This window comes from Papaver somniferum, chromosome 1, assembly GCF_003573695.1.
Source record: "Papaver somniferum cultivar HN1 chromosome 1, ASM357369v1, whole genome shotgun sequence".
In the NCBI taxonomy this organism is placed as follows: Eukaryota; Viridiplantae; Streptophyta; class Magnoliopsida; order Ranunculales; family Papaveraceae; genus Papaver; species Papaver somniferum.
Window position 1 is genome coordinate 23,021,646 of NC_039358.1, and position 20,968 is coordinate 23,042,613.

A 20,968-nucleotide genomic window follows, 5' to 3' on the forward strand; every position below is an offset into this window, starting at 1 on the left:
CTGACGTGCTTGTAATACCATTCCCTTACAAGATTGAATTATGCACCTCGGGTAATCACATTTTTTCGGTGCTAGAGATTAAGTACCTAAAACAAAAATTTAGAAAACAAAGTTAAAAACTAAAAAGAAAATCTAAAACAAAAATAAGAAAAAAACAACTAAAGCTACCGACTGCTCCCCGGCAGCAACGCCAAAATTTGATCGCTGTCATAGGTGCAATCAAATTAGTGATATTATTTACACTCAATTATAAATAATATAATGGAAGTCAAGTTCGTTCCCACAAAGAGAACATAGTTTTAGTTTTCGAAATGTCACAAAGGTTTTTTTTTTATAATTTAAAGTAAATAAGCAATGTAATTAAAGAGATTAAGTTGTAGGCAATAGAAATAGAGACAGAGGTGATCGAGGAATCCTTATTCGTTATTAAATATTCATCAGTTCATCATTAATCATAGATTATCACCAACCATAAGATAACAAGTACGCTTATCTATCCCCCAAATTCCTTAAATCACTTGACAACAGGTACGCTTATTCACAAGATTTTATCCGTCCGAACCACCTTGAGGTACACTTACAAGATGTAATTCAGTCGAATACTTTAGGATTTGTGAGTTAGGTGTGATCCTAGTAGTTACACTTAGTACGCTCGGTCGACTTGTTAGTGTTGTGTTTACACGCGATTGCTTTACATAATCCCTCTGCAAGGTTTCACGTTCTCTATTTGTCTAAGGAATTATTCAACAATTATGGAAATTCTAAGCCTCACTAGCATTAGATTAAATCAACAATTTAATTCAGTTGTCTACCTGAAAAATATATCAATCAATCATAATCATTCTTAATAATAAACACAAACGATAATCATATGAAAAAATCAAAACAGATTCATATATTAAATCAAATCATATTTAGAATTTAGAATTCATCCCCAATCAATTGGGTTTTTAGCTATTCATGGATGTAGAAGCACCCATGATATACATATAAGAAAAATGAAAATATATCATTACGGTTGATGAGAACCGCTCTGAAACCCTAGCTTTTTCTCCGTTGTATTGTTTCTTTCTCCTCTCCAAGCTTGCAAAGTAATGTCCAAGGTTTCTTCTTATTGTTATGGAAGTCCTCTTATAATTCACAAGATTTAGGTCTTCGAATCCATTCGGGACCAAGTTTTCTTGGTTTAGGAATCAAATCGCGCCAATGTTTTGTTCCAAAACTTGCTTGTGCCGGCATATGGTTGATTCAGTATGAACTGTGTCGACTTGGGACCAAAAAATCCAAATTTTCTGTCTGAAAAAGTGTGACTTCCGGCATGGTCGAGGATCTAGTGAACTTTGCCGATTTTGGACCAAAAACATATCGAAAAACTGTCCGAATTAGTGTTACTTCCGGCATGGTTGATAACTGTTCCGGCATGGTTGTGTTGTAGATCGTTTTTCTTTCGCTTCAACTGTTTTGCCCATAACTTCTTCGTCTGAACTCGGAATGACCTCATTCTTTCGCCGTTTACTTTGTATTTTCTTCCTCTTCAAGATGGTACTAAGAAATTATAGATTTGAGTGAATTGAACTAGGTGATCAGATCTTCTCAAGTTTTTCAGCATTATTTGCTTCTTTTCGTCGCACTTCTTCCACTTCTCTTGCCTCTAGACACTTAGATATCTGGAGAAAAGAAATAAGGTGTAAGTTTCTATAGAAAATTTTTAACAGAGATTTTACTCTCTGAATCGCCAGAGAAGATAGAGAAAAGAAAAGCATTAGAAAAAGAAAATTAAGTCGAGTTCTTCTCAACTCATATGGATAATGCAATAGTTCTACTACGGCACCTATTCAATTGGTTATGGGCTACCAAAAAAATCACTTTATTCTTCGTAACCGGGGTGCTCTGAGTAAAATAATTGGTTGCCTTAATAACGTTTGTTTGCAAAAAGACTATTTTACCTATCATACTAATTGGTTGATTTCTTATTCGTCTGATATCCGAATGACACGTTCAAGTATTTTATTTTTCATAATTTTTTGACATCTATCCAATGGTACCAGTTTCATGACCAAGGTCTCTTCTTATTGTTAAGAAAAGTAATGTCCAAGGTCTCTTCTTATTGTTATGGAAGTCCTCTTATAATTCACAAGATTTAGGAGTCTTTACATATGGTTCAGGGGATTTGATGGAATTATGTGTCCCTCGGTACGTTTGGTTGCCCCAATCCCCTGAAGTCATGTTTCCTACATGAATCACTTTTCCAACAAATCCTCCATATGGAGTCTGACCCTCTTTTTTAAGATTTGCTGCAAAATTTATTAAAGGATTTATGGATCCACTTTTTCTAATCCTAAAATTCTAATCCTAAAATCCCACATCTACACAATTTTAAGATTACGGGGGCAGTGTCAAACATTTTATGGACTTTAAAACGATAAAAATCTATGAATAAATCCGAAGAATTTTAACCGATTACCAAACGCATAAAGTATTTGCATTAATTTTGGGATATGTAAGCGCATAGGATTATAGATTTCTCGGAACTGTGAATTATGCAACCGATAGTTTGAGGGAATCTGGCTAGAATTGTTGCAATCTTTTATCATCTGGTAACTCAGAGCCTTGCAACTTAGATTCCAGTTGATAGGTCCGTGGGATAAGTACTGGAACAGATAATTGTGTAGGTGGTCCTAATTCCTAACAACCGGACACACATTATTGTAGATGTACTCAACAAAAAATAGTAATAGGATTTACTTACCATATCTGTGAGTTTTTAATCCATTTCCAATTATATCCTGCATCTGCTTAAAGGTAAGATAATTATCCATTCATCCACTAAAATAATCATCACCTCTATAATTAGTGACAAATACTTACTCCTCAGCTCTATCCATTTGTATTGACTAAGCCATATAAGATAGATATGGAGCTGCGACTAAACCGGACGCCAAATAAGATTGAAATAGAGCAGAATCTTCCTCAAAAGTGGAGCTTAAATGTGTTCTCTTTTCTATAAACTTCTTTGAGTTTGTCTGTACAGTACAGAGAGAGTGTCTGCACATACACACACAATCATTTTCTGCTCTTTTTTAACTTAACTCTCTCTCATCCAATCAGAAAATTCTCTCTATTTCCGGCGACAGAAAAGGAAGTAGAGGAGTAGAAGAAACCAAAATCTATCTTATTACGTAACTCATTCTCCCTCTTTTATTTTAGTAGTTTTAGGAATCTTTTTATAGATCCTTTCTTCTCCTCCATCTCCTTCTTCATTCTCTACACCTACCTACTCCTCCACCTGTAAACAAGGACTTCATTATTAGGGATTTTCTCTCTATTCACTTTCTTTTTTAGTTTTTTCTCTTTTTTTTTTGATCATCTTCTTCTTCTGTACTGTTGCTGAAACTGTTGTTAGGGTGAGTAAAAATAAAAGATGATGTGATCATCATCTATGCCTCTTCTTGTTCTTCTTTGTTTTGTTTTTTTGTAAAGGGGGTTTTTGTTAATGTGATTATTTTAGTTTTTTTTTTTTGTGGGTTTGATTGTTTTTGTTTTTTAGCATGTAAAAAAGTGATCTTTTTAAAAAAAATTTGATATAATAATATGTTTAAGTTTGCTGCAATTTGAGTTTGATGATTTTGTTGATTGCATGCACCTTAATTTTATAGTTGACTTTGAAAAATTGATGATGATGATGATCGGGGATTGGGGATTTCTAGCCTCTAAATAACTTCCAACTTATTTTGATCCTAGTTAGGATTTTTGGGTGTGAAAGCTACAAAATTTAGTTCAACTCAGTGCTCTGTAACATCAAGTATGATTCCCCAAATTGAGTATGGTTCACACTCAGTTATGTGGATTTTGCTAAGTTGTTTTAAGTAGGTTGACCTTTTAAAGTATGATCGTAATTTCCTAGACTTATTTGATTGGTGCCAATACTTGTAGGCTTCTACTGTTTTCTTTTTAGGGAACAAGAAAATCAATATCACTCTTTTTCTAGCGTTCCAAAACAATCATAGCTTGCGATTGAGACCAGAAATTAAGCTATATTTATAAGAGTTCTAATAGTTGGGAAGAAAAAGTTTTAAGTTCATATTAATCCTTAATTTCATTCTTCTCTTTGAAATGAGGTTCTTGTAATTAGCGTGTTTGTGCTTTTACCAAGTTTACCAGGATATTCTGTTTTATGGTTTTACAAAGGTTGTTGTACTGCATCGTAATTTAGTTTTGTAACCAGTTCCATACTTCCATTACAACTGCCAATTATGCTCAAATTGGCGTGTTTAACCTTTGCAGGTATTCTAAGATTGCCTCAGATTTGAGAACTTCATGATCCTTGATTCTTCTTTGTTCGCTTCCCAATAGCTAAAACTGATACCATGGAGCAGTTTTCAAATGGTTCATTCTCAAGTCGCTTTGAAGGTATTCCTTTTTTTGCTCTAATAATTCGGGGCGTTGTGCATAAATTGGTTCCCAGACATACATTGACGATCATGCTTATCACCTGTTGATAGGTATAGGCAAGAGTCCGTCTACAAATACTCGTAAGCAAGAGGGAAATGGTGCATGGAGGATTCCATTGGTGTCAGATGCATATCATGCATCCAGTGACGCAAGCCTGTTTTCGAGCTCATTGCCTGTTCTTCCCCATGAGAAGTGTATGCATCAGTTGTTCATCCTATAATTTACATTGCCTGTTCCTCTCAATGGGACTGATTTTTACCAGCTTGTTTCTTATTTTTTAACCAACAGTGAACTTTGGGGTTTCGGCATATGATGGTCAATCTGTTGACGATGCATCACCTAGTTTAGATAAACTCCATCAAGATGTAGAGGCTAATGATTCGCTTGATGATCTAGCCTTGCATGCGATTGGTAGTTTGCTTCCTGATGACGAGGATGATCTTTTAGCTGGTATAATGGATGATTTTGACCTAACTGGTTTGCCTAATCAATTGGAGGATCTGGATGAGTCCGACTTTTTCGGTAGTGGAGGGGGTATGGAATTGGACTTTGATCCTACAGATGGCTTGAGCATCGGTATGTCAAATGTTAACATAGGTGACGGCTCTGGTGGAAATGGGGCCACCCAATATGGGTTTGCAAATGGTGTGGGAGCAGTTGCTGGGGAACATCCATTCGGGGAGCATCCATCTAGAACATTATTTGTGCGTAACATTAATAGTAATGTTGAGGACTCGGAGCTGCGAACTCTCTTTGAGGTAAAATGATACCTCATTTTTCATTTATTCGGGTAGTTTTTTCCTTTGTGTCCAGCCTCTTACTGCTAACTTACTCTTGTCTACTACCATGGATGTCAAGAATGGAGACTGCCATTTTCTTTACTTACCAGAATTTTTATATTATAAGCCAACAAGTACAAAAGAGTGGAGTTATTTTACCCCCCACCTCCTTTACACTTATTGCCACAAGCTCAATGAATTTATTTAAGATTTGAATATGAGATAGCCTACACCCTTCATTTCATTTTTCAAAATCACTGAAACAATATCTATCATGAACAGGTAAAATTTCTTTATGTTCTAATCACTCTTATTTTTCTTCTAGCTTTCTTGCTTGAAATTTTGCTCGATCTGTCTTGTGATTAGTTAATTGCAATTCTGGTGGGGTTATGACCATGAGTCTTTCTAGCGGGCTTATTTTACAATTATCTACTTCTTTTAATTTCTCCTCATCCTTTATCTTAAGAAAAAAGCAATACAACCCTGGTTTGTCTGATGCTAACTGCAGATGTGTTGGAACAATTTGGATAGCCTGAAAAAGTTTATTTATGCATATTCAGAACTCTCTCTGTTGTTTCGCTCTGCCGAATGATGATCCATAAGTTCCATTTTGAATGTAGTGGTTGCTAGATTCTATAGATTCCCCCGGTGTCTAATGGACTATTTTGTCTCTCAAATCATGTTCATATTCTTATTCTTACATTCTTCGACCAATATTGATATGGACGCAGATTCTTTTCGAAGGTGCATGTGTTATTAGTGATTCTATCATTGATGAGTCTTCATCATCTTTATAATCTTGTCATGCTTTATAATTTAAAAGGAAACATGAGAACCTGTAATTATATTATGTTATATTATTCTCAGACTTGCTCATTTGGTGAATGTCTTCTTGTGCAGCAATATGGTGACATTAGGACTCTTTACACTGCTTGCAAACATAGGGGCTTTGTGATGATATCTTACTATGACATCAGGGCTGCTCGAACAGCTATGCGTGCATTACAGAACAAACCTTTAAGGCGAAGAAAACTCGACATTCACTTTTCAATTCCGAAGGTTAAAGATAACTTTGACATCGTGTTATGCGCTGTTAGTTTAGCATCAAGCCTGTCTTATATGCTTTGTTTTGTTTTTTCCGCTACCCAGGATAACCCTTCGGATAAGGATATGAATCAAGGAACTCTTGTTGTCTTTAACTTGGATCCCTCTGTTTCAAATGATGACCTCAGACAAATATTTGGGGCGTATGGGGAAGTCAAAGAGGTGCAGACTCTATTTGCTTCCTTAAATATTTTTTTTTTTAACAGTTTCTCTTTTATGATCACGGTGAACATTTGTACTTTCTGACAATCGTTTATTGAGCAAAATCCAGATCAGGGAGACACCGCATAAGAGGCACCATAAATTCATTGAGTTTTATGATGTAAGAGCCGCAGAAGCAGCTCTTAGGTCATTAAATAGGAGCGATATTGCCGGAAAACGCATTAAACTTGAACCTAGCCGTCCTGGTGGAGCTCGTAGAAAGTGTGTATTTACTCTTTACTTCTTCCCTTCTGCAGTTATCGAAGGCTTGTATTTGGTATCTTATGCATTACGATTCGACGCCCATAGACTGGCAGTTTTGCCGGGTCTTCCTTAGTTTCTTTTTGTATTTGTTAATTTATGCTGTATGCTCAGTGCAACTGGGTAAAGTTTGAGTTTCTCTTATGTGTATACTGAAAGCTCCTATGTTTATTCATGGTTCTAATATTTTGAAAGAGTGACGTTCATAGCTTTCCAGCGTTATCTTGAAGTGCATATTACAAATGCTTAGATAGATTAAAATTGTTTTGGCTCACGTACATCCGAGTGATTCTTTTGATTATGTAATGACTAGCCATTCATGTTCTTGAACAATTTGTTACGATGTTGATTAACTGTTCCTTTTATTGTAGCTTGCTGCAGCAACTGACTCAAGAGCTGGAACAAGATGAAACCAGAAGTTTTCGAGTGGGTTCGCCGGTAGCTAGTTCTCCTCCGGGTAACCAATTTGTAGCCTTCTATGCTCGGTTTCTTATTTTATTTAGTCGTCGAACTGTTGTAAATGCAATTTCTCTCACTTGCTCCGCCTGGTTTGGAATTTTGTCACAGGGAATTGGGCACAAATTGGTAGCCCTGTGGATCACAGTCCCTTACAATCTCTAAGTCAGTCTCCTGGTTTGGGGAATATGAGTCCTATAAATGGGAACCATTTGCCTGGATTAGCTTCACTTCTGCCTCACCATGTATCGAACTCTGTGAAGATTGCACCCATAGGCAAGGATCACGGAAGGGGTAATAGCATATTTTCTAACACAAGTTCACCGCATGCTGCTAGTTATCATAATTCTCATTCATTCCCAGATCAAAATTTGAGTGCGAGTCCAAGAACAGTTTCTTCTGTCGGTCCATCTACTTCAAATACTTCAGGCGTTGGGACTTTATCCGGACCTCAATTTCTCTGGGGAAGTCCAACTCCCTACTCAGAACAAGCCCCTAAATCCTCTGCGTGGCAGGCTCAGCCTTCTGGCCGTCCATTTACATCCAGTGTACAGGGACAAGGATTTCCTTACTCCAACCGGCATACGTCTTTGCTTGGTTCGTCGCAGCACCACCACCATGTTGGATCTGCCCCAACTGGTGTTCCTTTTGAGAGGCGCTTAGGGTTTCTTCCGGAGTCACCTGATACATCCTTCATGAACCAATTATCTTATGGGGGCATGGGATTAAGCCACAACGAAGGGCACTTCATGATGAATGTTGGTGCTCTATCTAGAAATATGTCTGAAAATGGCTCGCCAAATTTGAGAATGATGTCCTCCCCAAGGCCAAGTCCCATGTTCCTTGGTGTAAATCCTTATCCTGGGTTGGGAGCCAGCAGCTTCGAGGGTCTGGCAGACCGTGGACGTAGTCGAAGAGTTGAAAGCAGTGGCACTCAGATCGACAGCAAGAGACTATACCAGCTTGACCTGGATAAGATTATTAGCGGGGAGGATAAACGTACTACACTAATGATAAAAAATATACCAAATAAGTACGTCTAATGTTTAGTTGTTTTAGTTATGGATTTTGATCCTTTTAGCTTTTGCAGTCAGAGGTAAGGCTTAAGTTACTAATTTTGGTTGCTTCATTTTTCTTTCTCTTCAGGTACACTTCGAAGATGTTGCTTTCTGCTATTGATGAATATCATAAGGGTACTTACGACTTTCTGTACTTGCCAATTGACTTTAAGGTAATATCTTTGGCATTTTTTGAAGGATTATCAGCATTGTCCTCTATTTGAATTGTTATTCATGGTCATGGCTGTATCTGATTGCAGAACAAATGCAACGTGGGTTATGCGTTCATTAACATGGGTTCTCCGTCTCACATTATTCCTTTCTATCAGGTTCAGTCACAGCACCTTGAATAAAGTTTTATTGTTTACTACCAAAGCAAAAGATTCTCAATTCCACATGCCATTTATTTACTGTGTACTTTACTTTCCGCAGGCATTCAATGGGAAGAAATGGGAGAAGTTCAATAGTGAAAAAGTTGCTTCTTTGGCATATGCTCGAATTCAGGGAAAGGCAGCCCTGGTTACCCACTTCCAGAACTCTAGTTTGATGAATGAAGATAAGCGATGCCGTCCTATTCTCTTTCACTCCGAGGGTACCGGAAGTGGTGATCAAGTAAGTAACATCATTGATTATTCATTTTTTCTATCATGGGAATGCTCTAGCTTATACACAAAAGGATGGAAGGTTCCTGTTGAGATGCTGTGCCATTAGAAGCATCTGTTTATAATTCTAGAGCTCTATGCACCGCATACTTGTTCTTTTAATGTGTGTTTTAAAGCTTCTTTGCCTAGAAAGGTACAATTGGAATACAGGGATTAAAGTGTTTTTTGGGCCATGTATAACGTGAAGATGGCTCAAAATGAGCCATTTTGGATCCATTTGTTCCCCTTAATGTTAAAGATATTGGTACTATCTTGTTTCTCTAACCGATTTGTGAACCATTTATGCTTTTGGCGAGATGATTGCTAAGAGTTTCACGAAAGTCTTTCCTTTTTCTTATGTTCGATGCTAGCCAAACTATAGAACTGATTGATCTTTTTGACGCTTACAGATCATCCCAGAAGGGTTCCCTTCCAACAATTTGAATATATGCGTGCGCCAACCAGATGGCTCATACTCTGGAGATTCTCTGGATAGCCCTACTTTGGGTGAGAACTAGAAGAGTTAACCGTTTGTCAAAACATCGTCGTCAGAACATGACGAAGTTCTGATACAAGTAACTTATTTATCGCTAATTGTTTCGTAAATACAACTGTGCAAATTGGGTAGAGAGAATCCAAAAAGAGGAAGAAGAAAAAAGAAGTGGGAGAAGTCTGTATTATAAGTTGTCCTGTCCTCAGCAAGCGAAAAGGAGGATTTTTTGTTTTTTGTTTATGTGCAGAAATGGGAACTTGGAAATAGAGAAGAAAGGGAAGCAAATATGTCATTGCTGATGCTGTGTAAGTACAGTGGTCATCAATGTGATTTCTATCTCAAGTTATCCTTTTTGGTTTTTCGAAAAAGGAGGGGTTGAACTGGTTACTGCAAATATGAATACATGTTTATATATGGGGATGATACATTTGTATGTATGGGTAGTCTAAAATCTTACAGGATGATTCAAAAGTTGGCTTACCAAAAAAATGTATAGAGTGAACATAACTGACGATGCTTTTGTAATTTCATCCTTTTTCATGAAAGAGTATATATGAATATGACTCTTTTTTGTTTCATCTTGCTGTGAAGTAAATGTACAAAGATTTGGAAGCCTGACTATCACTTCTCTTGTTACAGTAAAAGAAGAAAAAAAATCTATTACACTAACATTGGTGAGGCGTCTGACCAGTGTTTATGCTGGAGAGCCTTTTGTTTCTACAACTGATGAAATCTGCAATTGCATTCCTTGGGCCACCAGTCATGTTTTGGCCATGGCCAACAACAAAAAGAAAGAAAAACTACACAAAACCAAACATCTTATTGCAAAATTAAACCATTGCCTGTCAAAATTTTGCGCATGTTGCAATGAGCTAGCTGGACTTGTTAACATGCCAACACATCATTTGATTGCAAACATGTTTCCCAAGTAGTTGGAAACTTGATATGAATGAGGAAGAAACATTTCGTTGGTTCCCTGATATAACGAATTTGACCATTCATCATCCTCAGAAGCTTCCTTGACAAGCTTAACCCTACACCTTCCGGTGAAGACCACTGCGTTCCTCCACTGACCATATCTTGTACGAGTTCAGGAGGTAGTCCTTCTCCAGGATGAGCCAATCTACATGCACAATAGTTTGTGTAACAATCAGCCAATATACATACACAATGGTTTGTGATATTTCAACAATCATCAAGAAGTATCATATGCTCAAATTAAGTTGTCATTTCACTTCATTTTCTCTTATACGCACAAATCTCAACAAAGACGGTATACAAAAATCAGTAGTCGGAAAAGTGGTTAACAGATCTTCAGAAAGACATCCAGAAGAATGTTAGAAAATCATTGTTGCCATACAACCACATGGAAATGATATACCATCACTTGCATATACAGAATAAAGTTTGTCACAATCATATACCTGAATTGTAACTGCAAAACTGTTCCTGAATCCTGATATAAAACAGAGCTGAGTTCAACTTCAATATTTACCCAACCCTCGGGGGATGGTGCATGGTGTACTATATGTAGCAGAAAAGCTGTTAGAAGTTGTTGAAGTCTAATTTGATCCCCGTATATGGATAGTGTTTTGGTTTTCTCTGAGATTTCATAATTGAGCTGCAATTTCTTTTCTGTCAACAAAATCATTACTTGACTAATAATTGCATCCATAGCAATTCCAAGTGAAAACCAGTCCTTATGTAGCTCCATAGACCTGCTAGTACGAGTAAGGAGAATTTTGGGTTTAGTGTTACAAAAAGGTAAACCAAAATTTAAACAATGAGATCCCATACAAATGCTAACCAGACATAGAATCTCGAAGAAGACTTACCCTTTCTCAATACTTTCTAAACTGCAATCCTCAATGATCTTTACCATCTGCTTCTCACATGCATCACTGGTCTTCAAAAGCCGCTTCATTTGATCTGATAGAGAACTAGACTCCAGGAGTTTGTGGGCAAAACGAACTCCACCCAAAGGCGCTTTTGTCTCTTCTTGAATGTATGCCAACTCCTTAAGTCTCACAAGACACTTCCTCTCTTGCTGGTTTTGCACATCTTGTATTAGGTCTGGGACTGCCATTTGGAGGAAGCAAAAACATCCAATGGTATTCCCTTCCATATCAACCCTCTTATTCGCTGTTAGCACAAACTTACAGTATTCCCCTCGTTTATCAAAAAAAACAAATGGGAATTTCAAGGTAACGTGACTACAAATTGCCTGATACAAGAGGACCATAAACTCAGTGATAGCACCTTGATCTTTCAGCTGGCACAACTTCCCAAATATTTCACCAGCAAGTATTTTACCAATAACTTCTCCCTTTGTCCAACCTGTTAGCTTTTCCATTGCTGTGTTCCACTCACAGCAACATGCATTCTCATCTGAAGCAAATATTGGTGGAATCAACGGATCAAGACTTTGTATGATAGCTTTGTAATCTCCCTGCAATCGGATAAATTTATCCATGAGAGCTTTCTCTTTCGTGACATCTTGACCCATGAAGGATACACCAACAACATTGTCTGAGCAGTTCTTAGTGGTACATGCATTTGCAACTATATATACAGCCTCATTTTGCTGCTGCGACCCAAAAGTTCTTAGTTTTATCTGAACATTTTTACTCTCCTCTCCTGGAGAAATAAAACCAAGGAACAATGATGTTTAGAAATTCTAGAGCTAGAGAGAAACGTAGAAAACATATATGAAATATGTTGAGCGTGGTTTAATCTGAGAATCAGTTGAACACTAAATACAATTTTTCTTTAGAAGGAAACCCCTAATTTCTTACTTTTGACAACGCAATGAGAATTAGTGACACATAATTGATATATCGAAATGGGTAAAAATCATGCCGAAACTTGAGCACGAGTTGGAAGTTCGAACCTTTATGAACTACTGTTGCCATTTTGAAAATCTTGTAAAGAGTGCTTACCTTGCAGAGCTCGAGAGAGATGATTATCAACAGTCTCACGGGATTCTTCACAGACAAGCTCATTAATTAGGGATTTACCCAAAGCTCCTGTTTCTGGTAACCCTGTCAATTCAGCAACTTTGGTGTTCCAACCATTGACGTTACCATGAGAATCTACAGCAATAACTGGGACAATTGCTGTCTCGATCAGGTTGACCATTTTGGAAGCCACAGATCTGAGTTCATCCACCCCTTCAGTCATCAGTTGCCGCTCAATTGATATACCAGTACCACTTTGACCTCGCATTATCAGTTGTAGAGAATGGATAGCATTCATTTCCAAAAGTTCCCATGGCAAACTTTTATATTTTACTTCCTCAAGGAAAGCCTTAAACGACGACCTAGGGTGCATCTTGCCATCATTATCTTTATCCTCAAGATGATGCTTAGCTCCTCCCCATTTAACTACTTTTTCAGTGCGAGATCGGAACCAGAACAAGAAATCTTTCGAATTTATTCTTACAGTGGCCATGCCACAAACCACATCAAGGAGCAACTCTGCACCAGGGTACCCAGCATCAACCAAACTATCGGTAGTAAATCCTGTTGATTCACTATCATAAGTAAGCAACCAATCTGCAATATCTTGTATCTGTTTTTCATTTGGAGTAACACCCAACAATTGACATTTTCCTTCATAATACAATGCAGCTCCATCACACTTCACCAGGTCCATAATATTTGGAGACTGAGTCACAATCCCAAATGGGACATCCCTGAGGAGCATATCACACAACAAGGTTTGCGTTTTGAGAGTTTTTTTCTCCTCCAGTTGTGACACCAAATTAAGTTCTCTACGCAAATGTAGACCAAATGCTTGAATGAGGAATTCACAAGCGTAACGCAGGGGAAAAGGAACGTAACGTGGTGAACAATGGTGACAAGCAACTAAACCCCAAAGCTTTAACGACCCATTCTCATTTATAAGAATCGCCATAACAAGGGAAGCAATTGAACCCATATTGGCCATATACTGTGTATGACAAGCATGCGGTGATCGAACGGTTGAATTCACTAACAACAATGGTTGCTTTAGTTCTTGGCTTTGAATAACTGGAACAGGATCTGAATGACAATCATATATCATCCTAACTCGGTTTTGTTGGAACAGAAATCGAGCAGCTTGAGGGATATCTGTTGCAGGATAATGCAATCCTAAATAAGGCTCCAAATCAGACCTCCTTATCTCGGAAATAACCTCACCATGTTCATCTTCATAAAATTTGTAAACCATCACCCTGTCATATCCAGTGAGCACCCGGACATCTTCAACTAAGGTATCACAAGCGGCACCAATATCTCCACCAGGAACTGACTGCAACCTGGAAATTGCTTGAACAGCGAATCTCTGTGACTGCATGGAACCAGCAACAGAAAATGCAGGATCACCGGATAAAACTGGTTCGAAATCAATAACAGTTCCAACATCATTCCTGTGTAGTATGGCATAAAAAGGTGACTGGGTGCTTACTGAATGGACTAATACAGGGTTCGACAAAGAAATATCGAAAGAAGCCGTAGCTTTTGTGAGAGAATCTCCAGAGGAATGTGTGAAAAATGTTCGAGCATCTAAGCCTAGAAGAATTTGATATTCTGAGTTATCGGTACAATCATTTAAAATATCCAAAAGCCGGATGGTGTTCTCGCTGTAAGCAATGATTCTAAAAGAAGGTTCCTCAATGGTAATCATACAACCAAAAGACTGAATAAAACCACCTCTTTGAATTTTAGTAAGATAGGCAGAAATTTGTTGTTCAGGTACTGGTATTTTAGCAGAATGAATTAATTCTGGATAGTTAAAAGATGTACCTGATTTACTACTTGATTCGAAATCAGCAAGAAGATTAGCATCTTCGTTATACTGATCATTTGCTTTGTTCTTCTTATTGTTTGTTGATGATGTAGAAGGAGAATTCTTCTTTGTTTTGGTTCCCCTGCTATTTGAATCCATTTTCTGTTTTTTTTTCTCACAAAATCAAAACGCAGGTGTAGGTGGGTTTCTTCAGGAAGTTCTTTTCTGTCTGTACATATCTCTAATTAAACCAACTCAAAAACTACTAAAAAACTTCTGAACCTACAGGAACGAGAAAGAGAGAGGATGAAACTTAAACCAGGAAGAGGAGATTATTAATAAGAATGTGAAATGAGTATTACTGAAAACTGTCTAGTATTTATTTAGGTAGAGTGGACTATGGAAATAAAACGAAAATCTGTGTTGTCTGAATCTGGGTACCAAAACAAAAGCAAAAAAACTGGTTTTTTTTTTCACCGACTACAAAAGTGTAAAAGCAATAACTATAAAGCGGCATCGAAAATAGAAACGCCACTTAAAACTCTTCTTTAAAACCCCCAGATAAACCCTTTCTCTGAATCCGTGTGCTTTTGTACTGTGTGGTCTTGTCCGTCAGCATATTATGATAAAAGCCAGTCTCAGAAAAAGTCAGAACATCTCTGGGAGTTCTGATTGTCTGAACTCTTAGACCGGAACTGCTTGACGCCCCCAGCTCTTAAACCTGCTTTCGTTTTAGCAGGGATGTATGTTACACATCGTAAAGATCATTCAAACACAAGCCAACAAATCTCATCTGCCCGAGGACTCCAGTCATCCCAGAATATGAATATCTCGAAGGGTTATTACCTGATCAAATCATTATGTTATGAATCGAACTGATAATTAACCCTTGAGTAGAGAAAAGAGAGCAGCGAGATGACAAAAACTCGACGGTCATGGTGAAACTGTAATGTCAATATATCAACCAAAACCCCCATAAGTTATTTTGCCCTTCAGAAATATTTTCATCCTGTTTTAGAGTGCTCTTTATGTTAGAAAATATTTCCATTTTTCTTTTACTAAACTTGCAGACAGAGTTTGAACCTTACTTCCAGCCTAAATCCAAATATTCAAATCTATAACACTGCACAATGATTGGTCATCTTTGAAGTAAATGATTGAACAATCTGAAGTCTGAACTAAACAGTGTGATATTGAAAGTTGACAATGTCTTATTTCTAAGAACAAATTCCAAACATACCCAGATATTTTAGTGCACTTACAAAAGAACATTTTATTTCTAAGGGACTTGATGTAAGGGAAAAACATTTTATTTATTCTTCAGACGAATGTTACCACCTCTATAGTTGTATAAAGCATATTATTAGCTTTTCACTAGAAAACTTAAGGCAACTAAAATGCAAAAAAAAAAAAAAAAAAAAAAACCCTGATCTAGAATTATGAAAAGTAAAAATATTAGTCAAAGAGATTGAAGAAGATTGAAAACAGCTTCTCTGTCCGGCATGCTTGGGATTGCCCCTTTAACTTGAACACAGAGAGAAGCTGCTGCAGCTGCAACACCACAAAACATTGCGACTATGACACTTGTTCTATTTATGAAAATGAAAAAGAAGTGACAAAGTTGTAAAACAAGTTGACGCTGTCCATACCAGCAAACCTCAAGCATTCCCTTACGGACTTGCCCTCGACGAGCGCCACAGAGAAAGCAGCAGTGAAAGTATCACCAGCCCCAGTTGTGTCGAGGACTTTTTTGGCTGCAATCATGGGCTGTTCAATTGGTTCCTCTCCCTCTACAAATACAGCTGATCCTTTTGTCCCAAGTTTTACCAGGACTTGTTTGGCACCCTGCAAAAGTGTGAATGAGTTGGAGTAGTGCTGGTGATATTTAAAACACTTTGTTAGTCAAAAAGAGAAGTGCGTTACTCATGCTCAGTCTACTCCCTTCGTGAATGAGTTGGAGTAGTGCTGGCATTCTGCCTCTTGCATAGCACATACCATAACATAAATGCTCTTAGGGTACCAATCAGCTAGGCAGCAAATGTGATGATGGGTACTTGATGATTCACAGTTTTTTAAGATCATACCAGTTTCATCACCAGCATGACAGTCAGAATTTGGAATCATTGGGTGTAAACTTATTGTTTTCTCAAAAAAATCAAAGTTGAACAAAATCAAATTGAAATCAACAAAAGTGCTAATTTTAATCTTTCAAAACCTGGACAAGCTCTTGTAGTGCTCCAAAGGAATGCATTAGAGTTCATAATTTGGTTCTTTCACGATAAAGATCAGACGTACGGTTGGTATCCTAAATCTGTTTCTTGGAAAGTACATATTTCTACACCTAGTTCACCAGACCCGGACATATGATTTTCATTTTCATATTTACAAGCATTGTACATCTGATATATTGAAATCAAATGAACAGATTCAATACTATAACAAAACAGCGGCACCCTTGATTTCTCTAGTAATATACTCACCGTCTTTATCCAAACTAAGCACAAAATTGTTATCAAAATTTGAGCAAAAGTAACTTCACTTGGTTAAAAAAAAAAAGAACTTTAGGCCAGCAACATTTGCTAGTCAGCACTTACTCAGTACTACTAGATTGAAACTCACCAATTCATGACATTTTGCTACAGCTTGGCTAATTTGTTCAAAACTTTCAGTCGGCATTCCTGTCAAACGCGCCAATTCAGTTTCATTTGGGCTCAAAATATCCACATGAGTTAGTAACTCTACAGGAATTGGTCCTTCCATTCCGCCAGTATCTAGAATCACTGGAACACCTGCACTCCTTGCAGCCTGAGCAAAATTCCAAGTTTCAAATCAAAATGTGAATAAAAGTATACATAAAAACACCACATTCCACAAGCATTTATACAAGATAATAACACAGGCTCCAAACATGGAATCCAAATAGTAGCCAAAACCCCAAGTTCAACAAAAAGTCATTGTTACATTAAAAATAAAGTAGAAAAGGCAAAGAATCCTGACCTTAGCCACTTGAATATTGACAGAATGAGGTATTTCTCTCTGAAGCAAAACAATCCCAGCATTTTTAATAATATCTAAATCTTGATTCGATAATGTATGAGGCCAACAAGACATATTAGCACCACCAACAATGATGATAGAATTCTGACCATCAGCTTGTAGCATAACAACAGCATGTCCAGTAGGAGCAGATGAAACAGTATTAAGATGATCAATATAAACACCACTATCTCTTAACGCCTCGGTAATCAAATTCCCATGTGCATCTTCACCAACTTGACCTAAAAAGTATGTTGGATAAGATAGTTTACCACTACAAACAGCTTGATTAGCACCTTTACCACCAGCTAAGGTCTGGCCTGTTTTAGCTGATATAGTTTCACCTTCTTTAGGAAGTCTATCAATTTCAACATAAATATCAGCATTAGCTGAACCAACAACAACCAATGGTGGGTTATCAGTTTTGGGTGTTAGGGTTTTGGAGGAATTGATTGAAAAGGGTGGACATTGTTTTGTTTTTGTTGCTGATTTTGTTGTATTCAGGTAATTTGTATTTGTGTTTAGGGCTTTCTTAGTGGATTGCTGTTGGGTTCTGTTGTTGTCGTTGGTAATCCAGTTTTGTGATGTTGAATATGTAATGCCTCTCATAGTTCTTTCTGTTTATTGGTTACGGAGTGGAAATTGATTGATGATGATTATGGGGAGGGATTTTAACAAAGAAGAAGAAATGTGATCTGAAAATTGGGATCCACTTAAATATATCGAATTTTCATCCCGTACTAATCTTAATCCGAGTCACCACCACATCACCAAATTAATTTTTATCTTGAAAAATTTATCATTTGGTCCTCGGCCTAGAAGAGAAATTATATTTTGGTACTTCTTAGGTGGTCACAACTCACAAGACCGTATGGTCCAGCGGAAAACACATTTTCTGTTTGGTCCGTAATTATTTGAAAATATAAAATGGATAAAAATAGATAATTAATAGGGGAAAGGCTACTTCTACTAGAGGGAAAGCTGACGTTGGTCTACGATATTTGACTTCTGGTCATCATTAGGTGGATTTAAATAAACTTTCCCCTTATCAAAATATATTTTTGGAATTTAGTATCCCTTGTCACCTTTAATCTTCCCAAACTAATTGTATTTCCATGTTCCTTTTAACCCTAATTTTTTTATTATTAATTACGTGTTAACAAACCCTAGATAACATTCAAATATTGAGATTATTAATTTGATCTCGAGTGTTAAAGAAGATATGATGTTAATTAGTATATTGGAGTTGTTTTTGCTATCGGAGTTGTTCTAGCAGAACTGTAATCTCTCTTTCGCTTTCATCAATTATTGTATTTTTTTTGAGTTGGTATTCACCATATACTGTAGCGTAGGATCCATTCAGACTTTCGTTAAAAGAGAGATTCGATATCACATACATGTACACCCATTTGACGGACCAAACAACGTCCATGTATTTTCTCACCATATTTATGGGTTCAATGTAGCTTTCTCTTACACCTCAAATAAAAAAGCATAGTATGAATTGCTCTCCTTCTGAAATCTTATTCCATCATGAGTCTTATTCACCTTGTTAAGCTTTTAGAATTAGAATTCTTGGGAACAATGTACTGGTCAAAAAAAAAAAATCTCGGTAACAATGCATTGTTTCTGGTATCTCTTTAAGATTTTAGCGCCATGGATGCACTTGAAATCATGTGAGTTTTAACTTTAGTATGATTGTGCACCAAAGAATCGTACAGTAAATAAATTAAATTTCTTTGTATTAATCTTTTCATGGTTAAACTTAATATTTTGGCAGAGACTTTAGCGATAACGATTTGCGATAAGAATTTCCAGATTTTCTTGCCATCTTTCTCTAAACTGGCAATAACGCCGATAAACATAAGAGTACGAATAATAAAACCACTGACATAGGTGATCTAGCATGCATCCACCTTGAAACAAAACCTACGACCATCGAATACGAAGACGATCACCGATACACAAATCCTAATTTATATGAAGTGATATGAAAGAAAACACGATGTACTTCAAGTCCTGAACGAGATAATAGAACATCGAGAGCCCTTCAGGATCCTGATCTTCGAAAAGAGACCCAATCTTGGCAGTAGTAAACTAAACATGCTCATTCCCCATCACAATCTCAAGTTCTCGTATCCCGGCACGATATGGCTCTGGCCATTTGTCATATCTACCTTCATATCTCGCTGCTAGAGATGATCCTAAACTCCAAAAAAAAGGGGGGGGGGGGGAAGCTTATTATCAAGTCCACCAAATATTGACTAGATGTCAAATATCCAAGACCGTATTGGCTTTCCCTCTAGTAAAAGTGGTTTTCCCTTTATTAATTATCTAAAAATAAAACGCGAAATTGGGGGATAAAAAAACTAATTGGGGGATATAGATTACTTCCGCCAACCCATGGTGTGTGCTAAGGGGTGATTTTTGGGTATGAAAATACTAAAATACCCTTTGCTCAAAATAAAAATCAAAAAACTTAAAATCAAAAAACAAAATCATATCCCCCATTTATCCCACTCCCTTTCAAATTAGAGTTTTCCCCACTCCCTTTCAAACTCTAAATTTTTCCCACTCCCTTTCAAATTCTCTTCCCTTTTAAATTTTCCCCATTTCCCCACTCCCTTAAAAACGTTTTTTATTTTATCATTCGGAAGCGATGAGGACCATGCTGGTAGTGATGAATATCATGCCGGTATTGATGAAGACCATGTCGGAAGTGATGAAGACATGCTGAAAGTGATGAAGACCAATGCCGGCATAGATGAAGACCATGCCGGTAGTGATGAAGACCATGTCGGAAATAAAAAAAAATTACATCGCCGGAAGTGATGAATATCATGCCGGAATTGATGAAGACCATGCCGGAAAATGGTGTCGGCATACTTGGTAACTAAAATTCAATGCCGGAACTGAGTGCCGGCATGCTCGATAGAAATCTATCAATGCCGGTAGTCAAGTGAAAAAAAATTGAAGTTTCCTCGATACTTTTCATCATGTGCCGGCATAGAAATTTAAGCAACATACTATGCCGGCATAGATACCGGCATGCTCGAGAATTAACTGACTGTGCCGGAAGTGGACTGATTAAAACCAAAAAATTTAGGTTTTGAAGATCAAAACCAGAAAATTTTGTAACGAGAACACCCCGGAGAGTGGCAAACATTTATGAAAATTTCCAACAAATGCCGGCATGGTTTTTCCGGTAGAATACAATGCCGGCACCGAGCTATTTCAGCTGCAATAATGGTGGATTCAAAGAAAAAAAATTAAATTTTCAACCTCTTAGCAGCAATTCTCTCTTCACAATCGTCCTCCACTTTCACCAAAAAAAGTTCCCTCTCAATTTTTTTTCCATCTTTCTACTCTCATCTCATTCACCCAAATACAAATACACACTAATCATTTAACAAATACTTAAGATTTTTACTAATTATTATTAACCACTAAACCTGATTAGTGAGGGGTAGATTATGATTTAAAAAAAAAAATACTTAGATAAGGGGTGACCCTGATTTGATATTTGGATCCAGTTTTTGTCTTTTTTCTCTATCCCCCAATTAGTTATTTTATCCCCCAATTTCGCGTTCTAAAATACCCTTCCATACTATTTTAGCATTAATTTCCTTAACTTTTCTACTTCCATAATTATTTGAGTTCATGCTCTCTGATGAACTCTGAACTTCCTACTTTTTTTTTGTAGGTGTTCATTCTGTT

The 20,968-nt window shown here is 37.1% G+C and overlaps 3 protein-coding genes across 5 annotated transcripts; 1 reads left to right on the forward strand and 2 right to left on the reverse strand.

The window, feature by feature from the left end:
* Positions 1 to 2,947: 2,947 nt before the first annotated feature.
* LOC113281242 (protein MEI2-like 2) lies at positions 2,948 to 9,934 on the forward strand. Its single transcript, XM_026529931.1, has 13 exons — positions 2,948 to 3,404; positions 4,285 to 4,410; positions 4,503 to 4,646; positions 4,741 to 5,210; positions 6,132 to 6,290; positions 6,381 to 6,497; positions 6,607 to 6,758; positions 7,169 to 7,254; positions 7,365 to 8,286; positions 8,400 to 8,484; positions 8,572 to 8,640; positions 8,744 to 8,923; positions 9,363 to 9,934. The coding sequence occupies exons 2-13, from the start codon at positions 4,368 to 4,370 to the stop codon at positions 9,468 to 9,470; spliced, it is 2,535 nt and encodes an 844-aa protein (XP_026385716.1). The 5' UTR covers positions 2,948 to 3,404; positions 4,285 to 4,367; the 3' UTR covers positions 9,471 to 9,934.
* On the reverse strand, positions 9,818 to 15,217 carry LOC113281221 (phytochrome E-like). Of its 3 annotated transcripts, none has more exons than XM_026529915.1 (5): positions 14,233 to 15,217; positions 12,385 to 13,821; positions 11,281 to 12,082; positions 10,870 to 11,163; positions 9,818 to 10,568 (listed from the first exon to the last, which is right to left on the reverse strand). In XM_026529915.1, the coding sequence occupies exons 1-5, from the start codon at positions 14,372 to 14,374 to the stop codon at positions 10,331 to 10,333; spliced, it is 2,913 nt and encodes a 970-aa protein (XP_026385700.1). In that variant the 5' UTR covers positions 14,375 to 15,217; the 3' UTR covers positions 9,818 to 10,330. The 3 variants fall into 3 exon arrangements, with proteins under 3 accessions (XP_026385700.1, XP_026385706.1, XP_026385695.1); XM_026529921.1 differs by having other exon boundaries at positions 12,385 to 13,777; positions 14,233 to 14,362; XM_026529910.1 differs by having other exon boundaries at positions 12,385 to 15,217.
* A 114-nt stretch (positions 15,218 to 15,331) lies between these two features.
* Positions 15,332 to 18,001, reverse strand: LOC113281246 (ribokinase-like). Its single transcript, XM_026529939.1, has 4 exons — positions 17,213 to 18,001; positions 16,835 to 17,020; positions 15,865 to 16,060; positions 15,332 to 15,766 (listed from the first exon to the last, which is right to left on the reverse strand). The coding sequence occupies exons 1-4, from the start codon at positions 17,858 to 17,860 to the stop codon at positions 15,675 to 15,677; spliced, it is 1,122 nt and encodes a 373-aa protein (XP_026385724.1). The 5' UTR covers positions 17,861 to 18,001; the 3' UTR covers positions 15,332 to 15,674.
* Between the last annotated feature and the right edge of the window lie 2,967 nt (positions 18,002 to 20,968).

Excerpts from the sequence above, each read along its gene's own strand:
- LOC113281242 (XM_026529931.1), top strand. The coding sequence starts at position 4,368 with ATGGAGCAGTTTTCAAATGGTTCATTCTCAAGTCGCTTTGAAG. Across the intron at positions 6,759-7,168 it reads CCTGGTGGAGCTCGTAGAAA|CTTGCTGCAGCAACTGACTC; the intron begins GTGTGTATTTAC and ends CTTTTATTGTAG. Across the intron at positions 8,485-8,571 it reads ACTTGCCAATTGACTTTAAG|AACAAATGCAACGTGGGTTA; the intron begins GTAATATCTTTG and ends ATCTGATTGCAG.
- LOC113281221 (XM_026529910.1), bottom strand. The coding sequence starts at position 14,374 with ATGGATTCAAATAGCAGGGGAACCAAAACAAAGAAGAATTCTCCTTCT. Across the intron at positions 12,083-12,384 it reads TCTCTCTCGAGCTCTGCAAG|GAGAGGAGAGTAAAAATGTT; the intron begins GTAAGCACTCTT and ends TTATTTCTCCAG. Across the intron at positions 10,569-10,869 it reads GTTTTGCAGTTACAATTCAG|ATTGGCTCATCCTGGAGAAG; the intron begins GTATATGATTGT and ends TTGTGCATGTAG.
- LOC113281246 (XM_026529939.1), bottom strand. The coding sequence starts at position 17,860 with ATGAGAGGCATTACATATTCAACATCACAAAACTGGATTACCAACGAC. Across the intron at positions 17,021-17,212 it reads TCAATATTCAAGTGGCTAAG|GCTGCAAGGAGTGCAGGTGT; the intron begins GTCAGGATTCTT and ends AATTTTGCTCAG. Across the intron at positions 16,061-16,834 it reads TAGCAAAATGTCATGAATTG|GGTGCCAAACAAGTCCTGGT; the intron begins GTGAGTTTCAAT and ends ACACTTTTGCAG.